The sequence below is a fragment of the Somniosus microcephalus genome, chromosome 12, assembly GCF_052327205.1.
Source record: "Somniosus microcephalus isolate GS21.2 chromosome 12, FLI_Smic_1.0, whole genome shotgun sequence".
NCBI classification, from domain to species: domain Eukaryota; kingdom Metazoa; phylum Chordata; class Chondrichthyes; order Squaliformes; family Somniosidae; genus Somniosus; species Somniosus microcephalus.
The window spans coordinates 221,173,536-221,190,972 of NC_140998.1; the positions used below are offsets into that span (position 1 = coordinate 221,173,536).

The 17,437-nt window shown below is 53.0% G+C and overlaps 1 protein-coding gene across 3 annotated transcripts in view; it reads right to left on the reverse strand.

Moving 5' to 3' along the window:
- The window catches only part of dyrk1b (dual-specificity tyrosine-(Y)-phosphorylation regulated kinase 1B), a 118,718-nt gene that overhangs the window by 1,448 nt on the left and 99,833 nt on the right, over positions 1-17,437 (reverse strand). For all 3 annotated transcript variants that reach the window (XM_086004097.1, XM_086004098.1, XM_086004096.1), the window contains exons 9-10: positions 16,893-17,196; positions 2,376-2,479 (exon numbers count right to left, since the gene is read on the reverse strand). In XM_086004097.1, the coding sequence (XP_085860223.1) occupies positions 2,376-2,479; positions 16,893-17,196 (408 nt within the window). The remainder of the gene's footprint in view (positions 1-2,375; positions 2,480-16,892; positions 17,197-17,437) is intronic.

Consider the following 17,437-nt stretch of genomic DNA (forward strand, 5'->3'; position numbering starts at 1 on the left):
GGAGCCCCCGGACCGCACAGTCCCAAACCCAGCCACGACGGGCACACGCTTTCCCGGCCCCATCCATCCCTCGTTTGTGCTGAGCGCACTGCTCCAAGATCGGGCAGTGTGGGGCTAAGGGGCAATTCGGTCCTCCTCAGTGACCCCAGGGTTCCTGCTCCTGATCAGTGACCCCTGGGTTAGAGAGAGGGGGAAATCAGCCAGGGTTCTTGCTCCTGATCAGTGACCCCTGGGTTAGAGAGAGGGGGAAATCAGCCAGGGTTCCTGCTCCTGATCACTGACCCCTGGGTTAGAGAGAGGGGAAATCAGCCAGGGTTCCTGCTCCCGATCACTGCCCAGTGACCCCTGGGTTAGAGAGGGGAAATCAGCCAGGGTTCCTGCTCCCGATCACTGCCCAGTGACCCCTGGGTTAGAGAGAGGGGAAATCAGCCTGGGTTCCTGCTCCTGATCACTGCCCAGTGACCCCTGGGTTAGAGAGAGGGGAAATCAGCCAGGGTTCCTGCTCCTGATCACTGACCCCTGGGTTCGAGAGAGGGGAAATCAGCCAGGGTTCCTGCTCCTGATCACTGTCCAGTGACTCCTGGGTTAGAGCGAGGGGAAATCAGCCAGAGTTCCTGCTCCTGATCACTGTCCAGTGACCCCTGGGTTAGAGAGAGGGGAAATCAGCCAGGGTTCCTGCTCCTGATCACTGTCCAGTGACCCCTGGGTTAGAGAGAGGAAATCAGCCTGGGTTCCTGCTCCTGATCACTGTCCAGTGACCCCTGGCTTAGAGAGAGGGGAAATCAGCCAGGGTTCCTGCTCCTGATCACTGTCCAGTGACCCCTGGGTTAGAGAGAGGAAATCAGCCAGGGTTCCTGCTCCTGATCACTGTCCAGTGACCCCTGGCTTAGAGAGAGGGGAAATCAGCCAGGGTTCCACACTGTCGAATCCTTTAATCATCTCAAACACCTCGATTAGATCACCCGTTAATGAGCCTCCAGTAGGTACAGGAGAGCCCCTGAAACCGCCCCCCGCAGCAGGAGGGAGGGGGAATAACCGAGAGGGAGAAACGCGGTCTGCTGGTGAGGGTGAAGAACACATTGGCGCTGTGACCGAGACAGCGGCATCTCCCTCAGGGACCAGCCCGGCCGGGGCCTTTTCCCGTTTAATGTGCCGCCCCCTTCTTCTTTGGGGGGGGGGGGGGGAGAGGGGGCTCAGTCCAGCACCGACGGCGGTGGGGGGAGGGGGATCGGACTGACTGTGGAGGCCAAGCAGCGAGCAATGGTCTCCACAGCGCTCCTTCGGCAGTCCATGATCGCCCGGGGCGGGGGGGCATTGCTCCGTACGTTCACCAGCGGGTCTGATCGCCATCCGAGCGCGAGGTGGATATTCCCCACCCTGGGAGGGCTTGTCTCCTTGTCCGAGGGTGATCCCAGCTTCCATCCAGGAACCTGGCAGAGTGGGGAATGGGGGGGGGGGGCACGTTTCCTTCAGGACTTAATCTGATATGTTGTCGGATTCCAAAATCATGCAGTGGGAGTGAAGCGTGTAAACTGCAACAATTACTTTTGAGCATTTCCACTGAAGTGCAATCGGCAGACACCGATGGAGTTAAAACGAACGCACAGGTGGGTCCAGACTCGCGAGCCCTCTTTCAGGTTCACCTCGATTAAACCGACTTTACAAAAAGGGAACAACGCGAGCCCGAGGACGCTGAGCAACAGGGTTCCAGCGGCAGATTGGTCAGCGATTGAACCGCCTCCTGCAATCCAAGAGCCACAACAAGACGAGAATGTGACAAGACACAGGCAGACAGACGCGCGCGCACACACACACACAGGTGGACAGACGCTGGCACACACACACACACACGCAGACAGGGACACACAGACAGACAGGTCGGGCAGGAGAGAGAGAGAGAGAGGACAAACACAAGCAGAAACCAACTCACACACACACGTAACTCGGACAGAGACGCGCTTCAGCGTCGATACATGCACAAACTAAGAACTTCCCCAGGATGAAGATACGGACATTCACAGGGATCCGCCTCGCTCCCCGAGTGACATGTTCTGGGCCGCTTTGACACTTCCTACCACTGAGTACAATCGAGAAACTTCGAACGGAATCAAGGAACAGGCACAGAGTCACTTGTGAAGGAGGGAGGGAGGACTGCAGCTCCCGGAAGAAATGAATCCGACTTCGTACTGCAGACTTTTCCGCTCTGCTTTCCAGGCGATCCGATACATTGCCAGCGGGTCTTCTCTGCGGTGGCAGACCCCCAAGCTGCGGCGCACGAGGACCAGGAGTTTGTAAAAAATGGACCGCTTGCCGACGGCCAGCTACCCGCCCTCAGCCCCGCCATGCACTGATCGAGAGGTTCGGAGGCTCCGTACCTGTGGACTGTGCATTTCATAGTCTGTGTGCACCTCGGTGCTGTTGAAGTATCTGTTGGTGTACCGCTGGTTCCGGTTGTCACTCGAAGAGCCGCTGGAGCCACCTGAGAGTAGGAACGGTGAACGGTTAGCAGTGGAGACGCCCGGGAGGAGGTACACGTGGGGGAGGGTGGAGAGAGAGAGAGAGAGAGGAGGGGACAGGGGGCAATAAAACACAGAGAGCCAGAGCACACAGAGACACTGCACGTATACAGCACATCCAGCTGCCCGCACAAAAGCAACAAGTCAATCCGACAGTTACATCAGCCAAGAATGGGACCAACAATCCACCGTAAACTCGCCATCAGGCAAAGACGATACAGGGAAGAAAAACGGCTAAAGTTCATCGCATCATCAGTGAAAGTCAACAAGCTTTCAACAACGCCGTGTGACCATTCACCCCTTTAAACACGTCAATCCTGTACCCGCCAGTACTGTACCCCAGTGTTATACAGTGACAGACCTGTATTCACCAGTACTGTACCCCAGTGTTATAGTGACAGACCTGTACCCACCAGTGCTGTACCCCAGTGTTATACAGTGACAGACCTGTACCCACCAGTACTGTACCCCAGTGTTATACAGTGACAGACCTGTACCCACCAGTACTGTACCCCAGTGTTATACAGTGACAGACCTGTATTCACCAGTACTGTACCCCAGTGTTATACACTGACAGACTTGTACCCACCAGTACTGTACCCCAGTGTTATAGTGACAGACCTGTACCCACCAGTACTGTACCCCAGTGTTATACAGTGACAGACCTGTACCCACCAGTACTGTACCCCAGTGTTATACAGTGACAGACCTGTACCCACCAGTACTGTACCCCAGTGTTATACACTGACAGACTTGTACCCACCAGTACTGTACCCCAGTGTTATAGTGACAGACCTGTACCCACCAGTACTGTACCCCAGTGTTATACAGTGACAGACCTGTACCCACCAGTACTGTACCCCAGTGTTATACAGTGACAGACCTGTACCTACCAGTACTGTACCCCAGTGTTATACAGTGACAGACCTGTACCTACCAGTACTGTACCCGTGTTATACAGTGACAGACCTGTACCCACCAGTACTGTACCCCAGTGTTATACAGTGACAGACCTGTACCCACCAGTGCTGTACCCGTGTTATACAGTGACAGACCTGTACTCACCAGTACTGTACCCCAGTGTTATACAGCGACAGACCTGTACCCACCCGTACTGTACCCCAGTGTTACACAGTGACAGACCTGTACCCACCAGTACTGTACCCGTGTTAAACAGTGACAGACCTGTACCCACCAGTACTGTACCCCAGTGTTATACAGTGACAGACCTGCACCCACCAGTACTGTACCCCAGTGTTATACAGTGACAGACCTGTACCCACCAGTACTGTACCCCAGTGTTATACAGTGACAGACCTGTATTCACCAGTACTGTACCCCAGTTTTATACAGTGACAGACCTGTACCCACCAGTGCTGTACCCCAGTGTTATACAGTGACAGACCTGTACCCACCAGTACTGTACCCGTGTTATACAGTGACAGACCTGTACCCACCAGTACTGTACCCCAGTGTTATACAGTGACAAACCTGTACCCACCAGTACTGTACCCCAGTGTTATACAGTGACAGACCTGTACCCACCAGTACTGTACCCCAGAGTTATACAGTGACAGGCCTGTACCCACCAGTACTGTACCCCAGTGTTATACAGCGACAGACCTGTACCCACCAGTACTGTACCCCAGTGTTATACAGTGACAGACCTGTACCCACCAGTACTGTACCCCAGTGTTATACAGTGACAGACCTGTACCCACCAGTACTGTATCCCAGTGTTATACAGTGACAGACCTGTACCCACCAGTACTGTACCCCAGTGTTATACAGAGACAGACCTGTACCCACCAGTACTGTACCCTAGTGTTATACAGTGACAGACCTGTGCCCACCAGTGCTGTACCCCAGTGTTATGCAGTGACAGACCTGTACCCACCAGTACTGTACCCCAGTGTTATACAGGGACAGACCTGTACCCACCAGTACTGTACCCCAGTGTTATACAGTGACAGACCTGTACCCACCAGTACTGTACCCCAGTGTTATACAGTGACAGACCTGTACCCACCAGTACTGTACCCTAGTGTTATACAGTGACAGACCGGTGCCCACCAGTGCTGTACCCCAGTGTTATACAGTGACAGACCTGTACCCACCAGTACTGTACCCCAGTGTTATACAGTGACAGACCTGTACCCACCAGTACTGTACCCGTGTTATACAGTGACAGGCCTGTACCCACCAGTACTGTACCCGTGTTATACAGTGAGAGACCTGTACCCACCAGTACTGTACCCCAGTGTTATACAGTGACAGACCTGTACCCACCAGTACTGTACCCCAGTGTTATACAGTGACAGACCTGTACCCACCAGTACTGTACCCCAGTGTTATACAGTGACAGACCTGTACCCGCCAGTACTGTATCCCAGTGTTATACAGTGACAGACCTGTACCCACCAGTACTGTACCCCAGTGTTATACAGAGACAGACCTGTACCCACCAGTACTGTACCCGTGTTATACAGTGACAGACCTGTACCCAACAGTACTGTACCCTAGTGTTATACAGTGACAGACCTGTGCCCACCAGTGCTGTACCCCAGTGTTATACAGTGACAGACCTGTACCCACCAGTACTGTACCCCAGTGTTATACAGTGACAGACCTGTACCCACCAGTACTGTACCCCAGTTATACAGTGACAGACCTGTATTCACCAGTACTGTACCCCAGTTTTATACAGTGACAGACCTGTACCCACCAGTACTGTACCCCAGTTTTATACAGTGACAGACCTGTACCCACCAGTACTGTACCCCAGTGTTATACAGGGACAGACCTGTACCCACCAGTACTGTACCCCAGTGTTATACAGTGACAGACCTGTACCCACCAGTACTGTACCCCAGTGTTACACAGTGACAGACCTGTACCCACCAGTACTGTACCCCAGTGTTATAGTGACAGACCTGTACCCACCAGTACTGTACCCCAGTGTTATACAGTGACAGGCCTGTACCCACCAGTACTGTACCCCAGTGTTATACAGTGACATACCTGCACCCACCAGTACTGTACCCCAGTGTTATACAGTGACAGACCTGTACCCACCAGTACTGTACCCCAGTGTTATACAGTGACAGACCTGTACCCACCAGTACTGTACCCCAGTGTTATACAGTGACAGACCTGTACCCACCAGTACTGTACCCGTGTTATACAGTGACAGACCTGTACCCACCAGTACTGTACCGCAGGGTTATACAGTGATAGACCTGTACCCACCCCCACCAGTACTGTACCCCAGTGTTGTACAGCGACAGACCCGTACCCACCAGTACTGTACCCCAGTGTTATACAGTGATAGACCTGTACCCACCCCCACCAGTACTGTACCCCAGTGTTATACAGCGACAGACCCGTACCCACCAGTACTGTACCCCAGTGTTATACAGTGACAGACCTGTACCCACCAGTACTGTACCCCAGTGTTATACAGTGACAGACCTGTACCCACCCCCACCAGTACTGTACCCCAGTGTTATACAGTGACAGACCTGTACCCACCCCCACCAGTACTGTACCCCAGTGTTATACAGCGACAGACCTGTACCCACCAGTACTGTAGCCCAGTGTTATACAGTGACAGACCTGTACCCACCAGTACTGTACCCGTGTTATACAGTGACAGACCTGCACCGACCAGTACTGTACCCCAGTGTTGTACAGTGACAGACCTGTACCCACCAGTACTGTACCCCAGTGTTAGTGACAGACCTGTACCCACCAGTACTGTACCCCAGTGTTATACAGCGACAGACCTGTACCCACCAGTACTGTACCCCAGTGTTATACAGTGGCAGACCTGTACCCACCAGTACTGTACCCCAGTTATACAGTGACAGACCTGTAACCACCAGTACTGTACCCCAGTGTGAGACAGTGACAGACCTGTACCCACCAGTACTGTGCCCCAGTGTTATACAGTGACAGACCCGTACCCACCAGTACTGTACCCCAGTGTTATACAGTGACAGACCTGTACCCACCAGTACTGTACCCCAGTGTTACAGTGACAGACCTGTACCCACCAGTACTGTACCCCAGTGTTACAGTGACAGACCTGTACCCACCAGTACTGTACCCCAGTGTTATACAGTGACAGACCTGTACCCACCCCCACCAGTACTGTACCCCAGTGTTATACAGTGACAGACCTGTACCCCCCCCCACCAGTACTGTACCCCAGTGTTTGTGACAGACCTGTACCCACCAGTACTGTACCCCAGTGTTATAGTGACAGACCTGTACCCACCAGTACTGTAGCCCAGTGTTATACAGTGACAGACCTGTACACACCAGTACTGTACCCGTGTTATACAGTGACAGACCTGCACCGACCAGTACTGTACCCGTGTTGTACAGTGACAGACCTGTACCCACCAGTACTGTACCCCAGTTAGTGACAGACCTGTACCCACCAGTACTGTACCCCAGTGTTATACAGTGACAGAGCTGTACCCACCAGTACTGTGCCCCAGTGTTAAACAGTGACAGACCCGTACCGACCAGTACTGTACACCAGTGTTACAGTGACAGACCTGTACCCACCAGTACTGTACCCCAGTGTTGTACAGTGACAGACCTGCACCGACCAGTACTGTTCCCCAGTGTTATACAGTGACAGACCTGTACCCACCAGTACTGTACCCGTGTTATACAGTGACAGACCTGCACCGACCAGTACTGTACCCCAGTGTTATACAGCGACAGGCCTGTACCCACCAGTACTGTACCCGTGTTATACAGTGACAGACCTGCACCGACCAGTACTGTACCCCAGTGTTATACAGCGACAGACCTGTACCCACCAGTACTGTTCCCCAGTGTTATACAGCGACAGACCAGTACCCACCAGTACTGTACCCGTGTTATACAGTGACAGACCTGTACCCACCAGTACTGTACCCCAGTGTTATACAGCGACAGGCCTGTACCCACCAGTACCTTACCCCAATGTTATACAGTGACAGACCTGTCCACCAGTACTGTACCCCAGTGTCATACAGCAACAGACCCGTACCCACCAGTACTGTACCCCAGTGTTATACACTGACAGACCTGTACCCACCAGTACTGTACCCCAGTGTTATACAGTGACAGACCTGTACCCACCAGTACTGTACCCCAGTGTTATACAGTGACAGGCCTGTACCCACCAGTACTGTACCCCAGTGTTATACAGTGACAGACCTGTACCCACCAGTACTGTACCCCAGTGTTATACAGCGACAGACCTGTACCCCAGTGTTATACAGTGACAGACCTGTCCCCACCAGAACTGTACCCCAGTGTGAAAGAGTGACAGGCCTGTATCCACCAGTACTCTACCCCAGTGTCATACAGCGACAGACCCGTACCCACCAGTACTGTACCCCAGTGTTATACAGTAACAGACCTGTACCCACCAGTACTGTACCCCAGTGTTATACAATGACAGACCTGTACCCACCAGTACTGTACCCCAGTGTTATACAGTGACAGACCTGTACCCACCAGTACTGTACCCCAGTGTTATACACTGACAGACCTGTACCCACCGGTACTGTACCCCAGTGTTATACAGTGACAGACCTGTACCCACCAGTACTGTACCCCAGTGTTATAGTGACAGACCTGTACCCACCAGTACTCTACCCCAGTGTCATGCAGCAACAGACCTGTACCCACCAGTACTGTACCTCAGTGTTAGTGACAGACCCGTACCCACCAGTACTGTACCCCAGTGTTATACAGTGACAGACCCGTACCCACCAGTACTGTACCCCAGTGTGAAAGAGTGACAGGCCTGTATCCACCAGTACTCTACCCCAGTGTCATACAGCGACAGACCCGTACCCACCAGTACTGTACCCCAGTGTTATACAGTAACAGACCTGTACCCACCAGTACTGTACCCCAGTGTTATAGTGACAGACCTGTACCCACCAGTACTGTACCCCAGTGTTATACAGTGACAGACCTGTACCCACCAGTACTGTACCCCAGTGTTATACAGGGACAGACCTGTACCCACCAGTACTGTACCCCAGTGTTATACAGTGACAGACCCGTACGCACCAGTACTGTACCCCAGTGTTATACAGTGACAGACCCGTACCCACCAGTACTGTACCCCAGTGTTAGACAGTGACAGACTTGTACCCACCAGTACTGTACCCCAGTGTTATACAGTGACAGACTTGTACCCACCAGTACTGTACCCCAGTGTTATACAGTGACAGACCTGTACCCACCAGTACTGTACCCCAGTGTTATACAGTGACAGACCCGTACCCACCAGTACTGTACCCCAGTGTTGGTGACAGACCTGTACCCACCAGTACTGTACCCCAGTGTTATACAGTGACAGACCCGTACCCACCAGTACTGTACCCCAGTGTTGGTGACAGACCTGTACCCACCAGTACTGTACCCCAGTGTTATACACTGACAGACCTGTACCCACCGGTACTGTCCCCCAGTGTTATACAGTGACAGACCTGTACCCACCAGTAATGTACCCCAGTGTTATACAGTGACAGACCCGTACCCACCAGTACTGTACCCCAGTGTTGGTGACAGACCTGTACCCACCAGTACTGTACCCCAGTGTTATACAGTGACAGACCCGTACCCACCAGTACTGTACCCCAGTGTTGGTGACAGACCTGTACCCACCAGTACTGTACCCCAGTGTTATACACTGACAGACCTGTACCCACCGGTACTCTCCCCCAGTGTTATACAGTGACAGACCTGTACCCACCAGTACTGTACCCCAGTGTTATAGTGACAGACCTGTACCCACCAGTACTGTACCCCAGTGTTATAGTGACAGACCTGTACCCACCAGTACTGTACCCCAGTGTTATAGTGACAGACCTGTACCCACCAGTACTGTACCCCAGTGTTATACAGTGACAGACCTGTACCCACCAGTACTGGACCCCAGTGTTATACAGTGACAGACCTGTACCCACCAGTACTGTACCCCAGTGTCATGCAGCAACAGACCCGTACCCACCAGTACTGTACCCGTGTTATACAGTGACAGACCTGTACCCACCAGTACTGTACCTCAGTGTTAGTGACAGACCCGTACCCACCAGTACTGTACCCCAGTGTTATACAGTGACAGACCCGTACCCACCAGTACTGTACCAGTGTTATACAGTGACAGACCTGTACCCACCAGTACTGTACCCCAGTGTTATACAGTGACAGACCTGCGCCCACCAGTACTGTACCCCAGTGTTATACAGTGACAGACCTGTACCCACCAGTACTGTACCCCAGTGTTACACAGTGACAGACCCATACCCACCAGTACTGTACCCCAGTGTTATACAGTGACAGTCCTGTACCCACCAGTACTGTACCCCAGTGTTATACACTGACAGACCTGTACCCACCAGTGTTATACAGTGACAGACCTGTACCCACCAGTACTGTACCCCATTGTACAGTGACAGACCTGTTCCCACCAGTACTGTACCCCAGTGTTATACACTGACAGACCTGTACCCACCAGTACTGTACCCCAGTGTTGTACAGTGACAGACCTGTACCCACCAGTTCTGTACCCCAGTGTTATACAGTGACAGGCCTGTACCCACCAGTACTGTACCCCAGTGTTATACAGCGACAGACCTGTCCCCACCAGTACTGTACCCCAGTGTTATACAGTGACAGGCCTGTACCCACCAGTACTGTACCCCAGTGTTATACAGCGACAGACCTGTACCCACCAGTACTGTACCCCAGTGTTATACACTGACAGACCTGTACCCACCAGTGTTATAGTGACAGACCTGTACCCACCAATACCGTACCCCAGTGTTGTGCAGTGACAGACCTGTACCCACCAGTACTGTACCCGTGTTATACAGTGACAGACCTGTACCCACCAGTAATGTACCCCAGTGTTGTAGTGACAGACCTGTACCCACCAGTTCTGTACCCCAGTGTTATACAGTGACAGACCTGTACCCACGAGTACTGTACCCTAGTGTTATACAGTGACAGACCTGTACCCACCAGTACTGTACCCGTGTTAGTGACAGACCTGTACCCACCAGTACTGTACCCCAGTGTTAGTGACAGACCTGTACCCACCAGTACTGTACCCGAGTGTTATACATTGACAGACCTGCACCGACCAGTACTGTACCCCAGTGTTATACAGTGACAGACCTGTACCCACCAGTACTGTACCAGTGTTATACAGTGACAGACCTGTACCCACCAGTACTGTACCTGTTTTATGCAGTGACAGACCTGTACCCACCAGTACTGTACCCCAGTGTTGTACAGTGACAGACCTGTACCCACCAGTACTGTACCCCAGTGTTATACAGCGACAGACCTCTACCCACCAGTACTGTACCCGTGTTATACAGTGACAGACCTGCACCGACCAGTACTGTACCCCAGTGTTATACAGTGACAGACCTGTACCCACCAGTACTGTACCAGTGTTATACAGTGACAGACCTGTACCCACCAGTACTGTACCCCAGTGTTATACACTAACAGACCTGTACCCACCAGTGTTATACAGTGACAGACCTATACCCACCAGTACTGTACCCCAGTGTTATACACTAACAGACCTGTACCCACCAGTGTTATACAGTGACAGACCTATACCCACCAGTACCATACCCCAGTGTTGGTGACAGACCTGTACCCACCAGTACTATACCAGTGTTATAGTGACAGACCTGTACCCACCAGTACTGTACCCCAGTGTTATACACTAACAGACCTGTACCCACCAGTGTTGTACAGTGACAGACCTGTACCCACCAGTACTGTGCCCCAGTGTTAGTGACAGACCTGTACCCACCAGTACTGTACCCGAGTGTTATACATGGACAGATCTGTACCCACCAGTACTGTACCCGTGTTATAGTGACAGATCTGTACCCACCAATACTGTACCCCAGTGTTATACAGTGACAGACCTGTACCCACCAGTACTGTACCTGTGTTATGCAGTGACAGACCTGTACCCACCAGTACTGTACACCAGTGTTAGTGACAGACCTGTACCCACCAGTACTGTACCCCAGTGTTATACAGCGACAGACCTGTACCCACCAGTACTGTACCCCAGTGTTATACAGTGACAGGCCTGTACCCACCAGTACCCTAACCCTGTGTTATACAGTGACAGACCTGTCCCCACCAGTACTGTACCCCAGTGTTATACAGTGACAGACCTGTACCCACCAGTACTGTATCCCAGTGTTATACAGTGACAGACCTGTGCCCACCAGTACTGTACCCGTGTTATAGTGAGTCCTGTACCCACCAGTACTGTACCCGTGTTATACAGTGACAGACTTGTACCCACCAGTACTGTACCCGTGTTATACAGTGACAGACCTGCACCGACCAGTATTGTACCCCAGTGTTAGTGACAGACCTGTACCCCAGTGTTATACATTGACAGACCTTTACCCACCACTACTGTACCCCAGTGCTATACGGTGACAGACCTGTACCCACCAGTACTGTACCCCAGTGTTATACAGTGACAGGCCTGTACCCACCAGTACCCTAACCCTGTGTTATACAGTGACAGACCTGTCCCCACCAGTACTGTACCCCAGTGTTATACAGTGACAGACCTGTACCCACCAGTACTGTATCCCAGTGTTATACAGTGACAGACCTGTGCCCACCAGTACTGTACCCGTGTTATAGTGAGTCCTGTACCCACCAGTACTGTACCCGTGTTATACAGTGACAGACTTGTACCCACCAGTACTGTACCCCAGTGTTATACACTGACAGACCTGTACCCACTAGTGTTATACAGTGACAGACCTGTACCCACCAGTACTGTACCCCAGTGTTATACACTGACAGACCTGTACCCACCAGTACTGTATCCCAGTGTTATACAGTGACAGACCTGTACCCACCAGTACTGTACCCCAGTGTTATACAGTGACAGACCTGTACCCACCAGTACTGTACCCCAGTGTTATACAGTGACAGACCTGTACCCACCAGTACTGTACCCGTGTTATACAGTGACAGACCTGTACCCACCAGTACTGTACCCGTGTTATACAGCGACAGACCTGTGCCCACCAGTACTGTATCCCAGTGTTATACAGTGACAGACCTGTACCCACCAGTACTGTACCCGTGTTATAGTGACAGACCTGTACCCACCAGTACTGTACCCCAGTGTTATACAGTGACAGACCTGTACCCACCAGTACTCTACCCCAGTGTTATACAGTGACAGACCTGTACCCACCAGTACTGTATCCCAGTGTTATACAGTGACAGACCTGTACCCACCAGTACTGTACCCGTGTTATAGTGACAGACCTGTACCCACCAGTACTGTACCCCAGTGTTATACAGTGACAGACCTGTACCCACCAGTACTGTAGCCCAGTGTTATAGTGACAGACCTGTACCCACCAGTACTGTACCCGTGTTATAGTGACAGACCTGTACCCACCAGTACTGTACCCGTGTTATACAGTGACAGACCTGTACCCACCAGTACTGTACCCCAGTGTTATACAGCGACAGACCTGTACCCACCAGTACTGTACCCCAGTGTTATACAGTGACAGACCTGTACCCACCAGTACTGTACCCCAGTGTTACAGTGACTGACCTGTACCCACCAGTACTGTACCCCAGTGTTATACAGTGACAGACCTGTACCCACCAGTACTGTACCCCAGTGTTATACAGTGACAGACCTGTACCCACCAGTACTGTACTCCAGTGTTATACAGTGACAGACCTGTACCCACCAGTACTGTACCCCAGTGTTACACAGTGACTGACCTGTACCCACCAGTACTGTACCCCAGTGTTATACAGTGACAGACCTGTACCCACCAGTACTGTACCCCAGTGTTATACAGTGACAGACCTGTACCCACCAGTACTGTACCCGTGTTATACAGTGACAGACCTGTACCCACCAGTACTGTACCCCAGTGTTACAATACCTTATATTAAAGGTGATGTACAACAATTTGTATTTATATGGCGCCTTTAACCTCGTAAAACATCCCAGGGGGCTTCACAGGAGCGATTATCAAACATAATTTGACCCCGAGCCACATCAGGAGATATTAGGGCAGGTGACCAAAAGCTGGGTCAAAGAGGTCGGTTTTAAGGAGCGTCTTAAGGGAGGAGAGAGAGGCGGAGAGGTTTAGGGAGGGAATTCCAGAGCTCGGGGCCCAGGCGGCTGAAGGCACGGCCGCCAATGGTGGAGCGATGGAAATCGGGGGATGTGAGAGAGGACGGAATTAGAGGAGCGCAGAGATCTGGGAGGGTTGTAGGGGCTGGAGGAGGTTACAGAGATAGGGAGGTTTGTAGGGGGCTGGAGGAGGTTACAGAGATAGGGAGTGTTGTAGGGGGCTGGAGGAGGTTACAGAGATAGGGAGGGTTGTAGGGGCTGGAGGAGGTTACAGAGATAGGGAGGGTTGTAGGGGCTGGAGGAGGTTACAGAGATAGGGAGGGTTGTAGGGGGCTGGAGGAGGTTACAGAGATAGGGAGGGTTGTAGGGGCTGGAGTAGGTTACAGAGATAGGGAGGGTTGTAGGGGCTGGAGGAGGTTACAGAGATAGGGAGGGTTCTAGGGGCTGGAGGAGGTTACAGAGATAGGGAGGGTTGTAGGGGGCTGGAGGAGGTTACAGAGATAGGGAGGGTTGTAGGGGCTGGAGAAGGTTACAGAGATAGGGAGGGTTGTAGGGGGCTGGAGGAGGTTACAGAGATAGGGAGCGTTGTAGGGGGCTGGAGGAGGTTACAGAGATAGGGAGGGTTCTAGGGGCTGGAGGAGGTTACAGAGATAGGGAGGGTTGTAGGGGCTGGAGGAGGTTACAGAGATAGGGAGGGTTGTAGGGGGCTGGAGGAGGTTACAGAGATAGGGAGGGTTGTAGGGGGCTGGAGGAGGTTACAGAGATAGGGAGGGTTGTAGGGGCTGGAGGAGGTTACAGAGATAGGGAGGGTTGTAGGGGCTGCAGGAGGTTAGAGAGATCTGGGAGGGGGGCAGCGAGGAGGTTACAGAGATAGGGAAGGGGGGGCGAGGAAGCCATGGAGGGGTTTGAACACAAGGATGAGAATTTTGAAATCGAGGCGTTGTTTAACCGGCAGCCAATGTAGGTCAGCGAGCACAGGCGGTGATGGGCGAATGGGACTTGGTGCGAGTTAGGACACGGGCAGCCGAGTTTTGGATCACCTCAAGTTGACGTAGTGTAGAATGTAGGAGGCCAGTCAGGAGTGTGTTGGAATAGAATTTCGTGATGGAGCAGATATGTGGTCGGAAGGCCAGCTCAGGGTCAAATAGGACACCCAGGTTGCGAACTGTGTGGCTTAGCCTCAGACAGATACTTGGGAGAGGGATGGAGTTGTGCTGGGGGTGGGGGTGGGAAACGAAGAGAATGGCGTTGGTGTTCCCAATATTTAGTTGGAGGAAATTTATGCTCTTCGAGCACTGTATGTCGGACAAGCAGTCTGACAATTTAGATGCCGTGGAGCGTTCAAGAGAGGTGGTGGTGAGGTAGAGCTGGGTGTCGCCAGCGTACATGTGGAACCTGATGTCGTGTTTTCGAATGGTGTCGCCAAGGGGCAGCATGTAGATGAGAAATAGGAGGGGGCCAAGGATAGATCCTTGGGGTCTCCAGAGGTATCGAGGTGAGAGCAGGAAGAGAAGCTGTTCCAGTGTAAGGGACAGAGTTATTACAGAGCCCCAGGGCACCTCAGCCTGTGCCCAATCTGTGTGTATGAAGCCAGACAGCGAGAGGCAACGGGTCATTCCCATTGGACGCACAGCAACAGAATCCAATCCTGTCTTCACCCGACACCCTCATACACACGGCACAGCAGCAGTCACTGGACAGTGATCAGGAGCAGGAACCTGGGCTGATTTCCCCTCTCTCTAACCCAGGGGTCACTGGACAGTGATCAGGAGCAGGAACCTGGGCTGATTTCCCCTCTATCTAACCCAGGGGTCACTGGACAGTGATCAGGAGCAGGAACCCTGGCTGATTTCCTCTCTCTCTAACCCAGGGGTCACTGGACAGTGATCAGGAGCAGGAACCCTGGCTGATTTCCCCTCTCTAACCCAGGGGTCACTGGACAGTGATCAGGAGCAGGAACCCTGGCTGATTTCCCCTCTCTAACCCAGGGGTCACTGGACAGTGATCAGGAGCAGGAACCCTGGCTGATTTCCCCCTCTCTCTAACCCCGGGGTCACTGGACAGTGATCAGGAGCAGGAACCCGGGCTGATTTCCCCCTCTCTCTCTAACCCAGGGGTCACTGGACCGTGATCAGGAGCAGGAACCTGGGCTGATTTCCCCTCTCTAACCCAGGGGTCACTGGACCGTGATCAGGAGCAGGAACCCTGGCTGATTTCCCCTCTCTCTAACCCAGGAGTCACTGGACAGTGATCAGGAGCAGGAACCCTGGCTGATTTCCCCTCTCTCTAACCCGGGGGTCACTGGACAGTGATCAGGAGCAGGAACCCTGGCTGATTTCCCCTCTCTCTAACCCAGGAGTCACTGGACAGTGATCAGGAGCAGGAACCCTGGCTGATTTCCCCTCTCTCTAACCCAGGGGTCACTGGACAGTGATCAGGAGCAGGAACCCTGGCTGATTTCCCCTCTCTCTAACCCAGGGGTCACTGGACAGTGATCAGGAGCAGGAACCCGGGCTGATTTCCCCTCTCTAACCCAGGGGTCACTGGACAGTGATCAGGAGCAGGAACCCGGGCTGATTTCCCCTCTCTCTAACCCAGGGGTCACTGGACAGTGATCAGGAGCAGGAACCCTGGCTGATTTCCCCTCTCTCTAACCCAGGGGTCACTGGACAGTGATCAGGAGCAGGAACCCGGGCTGATTTCCCCTCTCTCTATCCCAGGGGTCACTGGACAGTGATCAGGAGCAGGAACCTTGGCTGATTTCCCCTCTCTAACCCAGGGGTCACTGGACAGTGATCAGGAGCAGGAACCCGGGCTGATTTCCCCTCTCTCTAACCCAGGGGTCACTGGACAGTGATCAGGAGCAGGAACCCAGGCTGATTTCCCCTCTCTCTAACCCAGGGGACACTGGACAGTGATCAGGAGCAGGAACCCTGGCTGATTTCCCCTCTCTCTAACCCAGGGGTCACTGGACAGTGATCAGGAGCAGGAACCCTGGCTGATTTCCCCTCTCTCTAACCCAGGGGTCACTGGACAGTGATCAGGAGCAGGAACCCAGGCTGATTTCTGCTCTCTCTAACCCAGGGGTCACTGGACCGTGATCAGGAGCAGGAACCCAGGCTGATTTCTCCCTCTCTCTCTAACCCATCAATTGAGCACGGTAGGAGGGTGGGGACAGGCTGTACCTGAGCTGGACAGGGAGCTGGCCGCGCTGGTAGACTGGCTGTGCTCCACGGAAGGGCTGGTCGAGATGCTGTTGCTCGTATTTGTCCCTTCGTCCAGTGTTTTCTTGAAGAAGTTGTGTTGAAGTGCATAGAAAGGGGTGATTCGTGTTTTAGGATCATAGTCCAGCATCCTTAGGATCAAGTCCTTGAACTTCAAGTACTCGGCGGGGGTGTGTCCTGGCTCCCCCGCCCTTCGCCCGCTTGGACCGCCGGTTTCAACGCCAATGATGTTGTGCAGTTTGCGGGAGGCGGCTGTTTTGTATTCCTGTGGAGAGTCGAGAGGACATGGTTACAATCTCGGCTGCACTCGGTCCTTTCCCCAGTTACTCCTTTCAGACAGGCTGTGCAAATAATCACACCCCGCCCAGTTATATTCACCCAGCTCTCTCCCTCACCCTCCCCATCTCGCTCGCTCACACCCACCGTCTCTCTCGCCGTCTCTCAGTCCCACACCAGGCACGTGCATTTGCCCAGTGAGTCATCAAGGGCAGCGAGCAACCCATTTT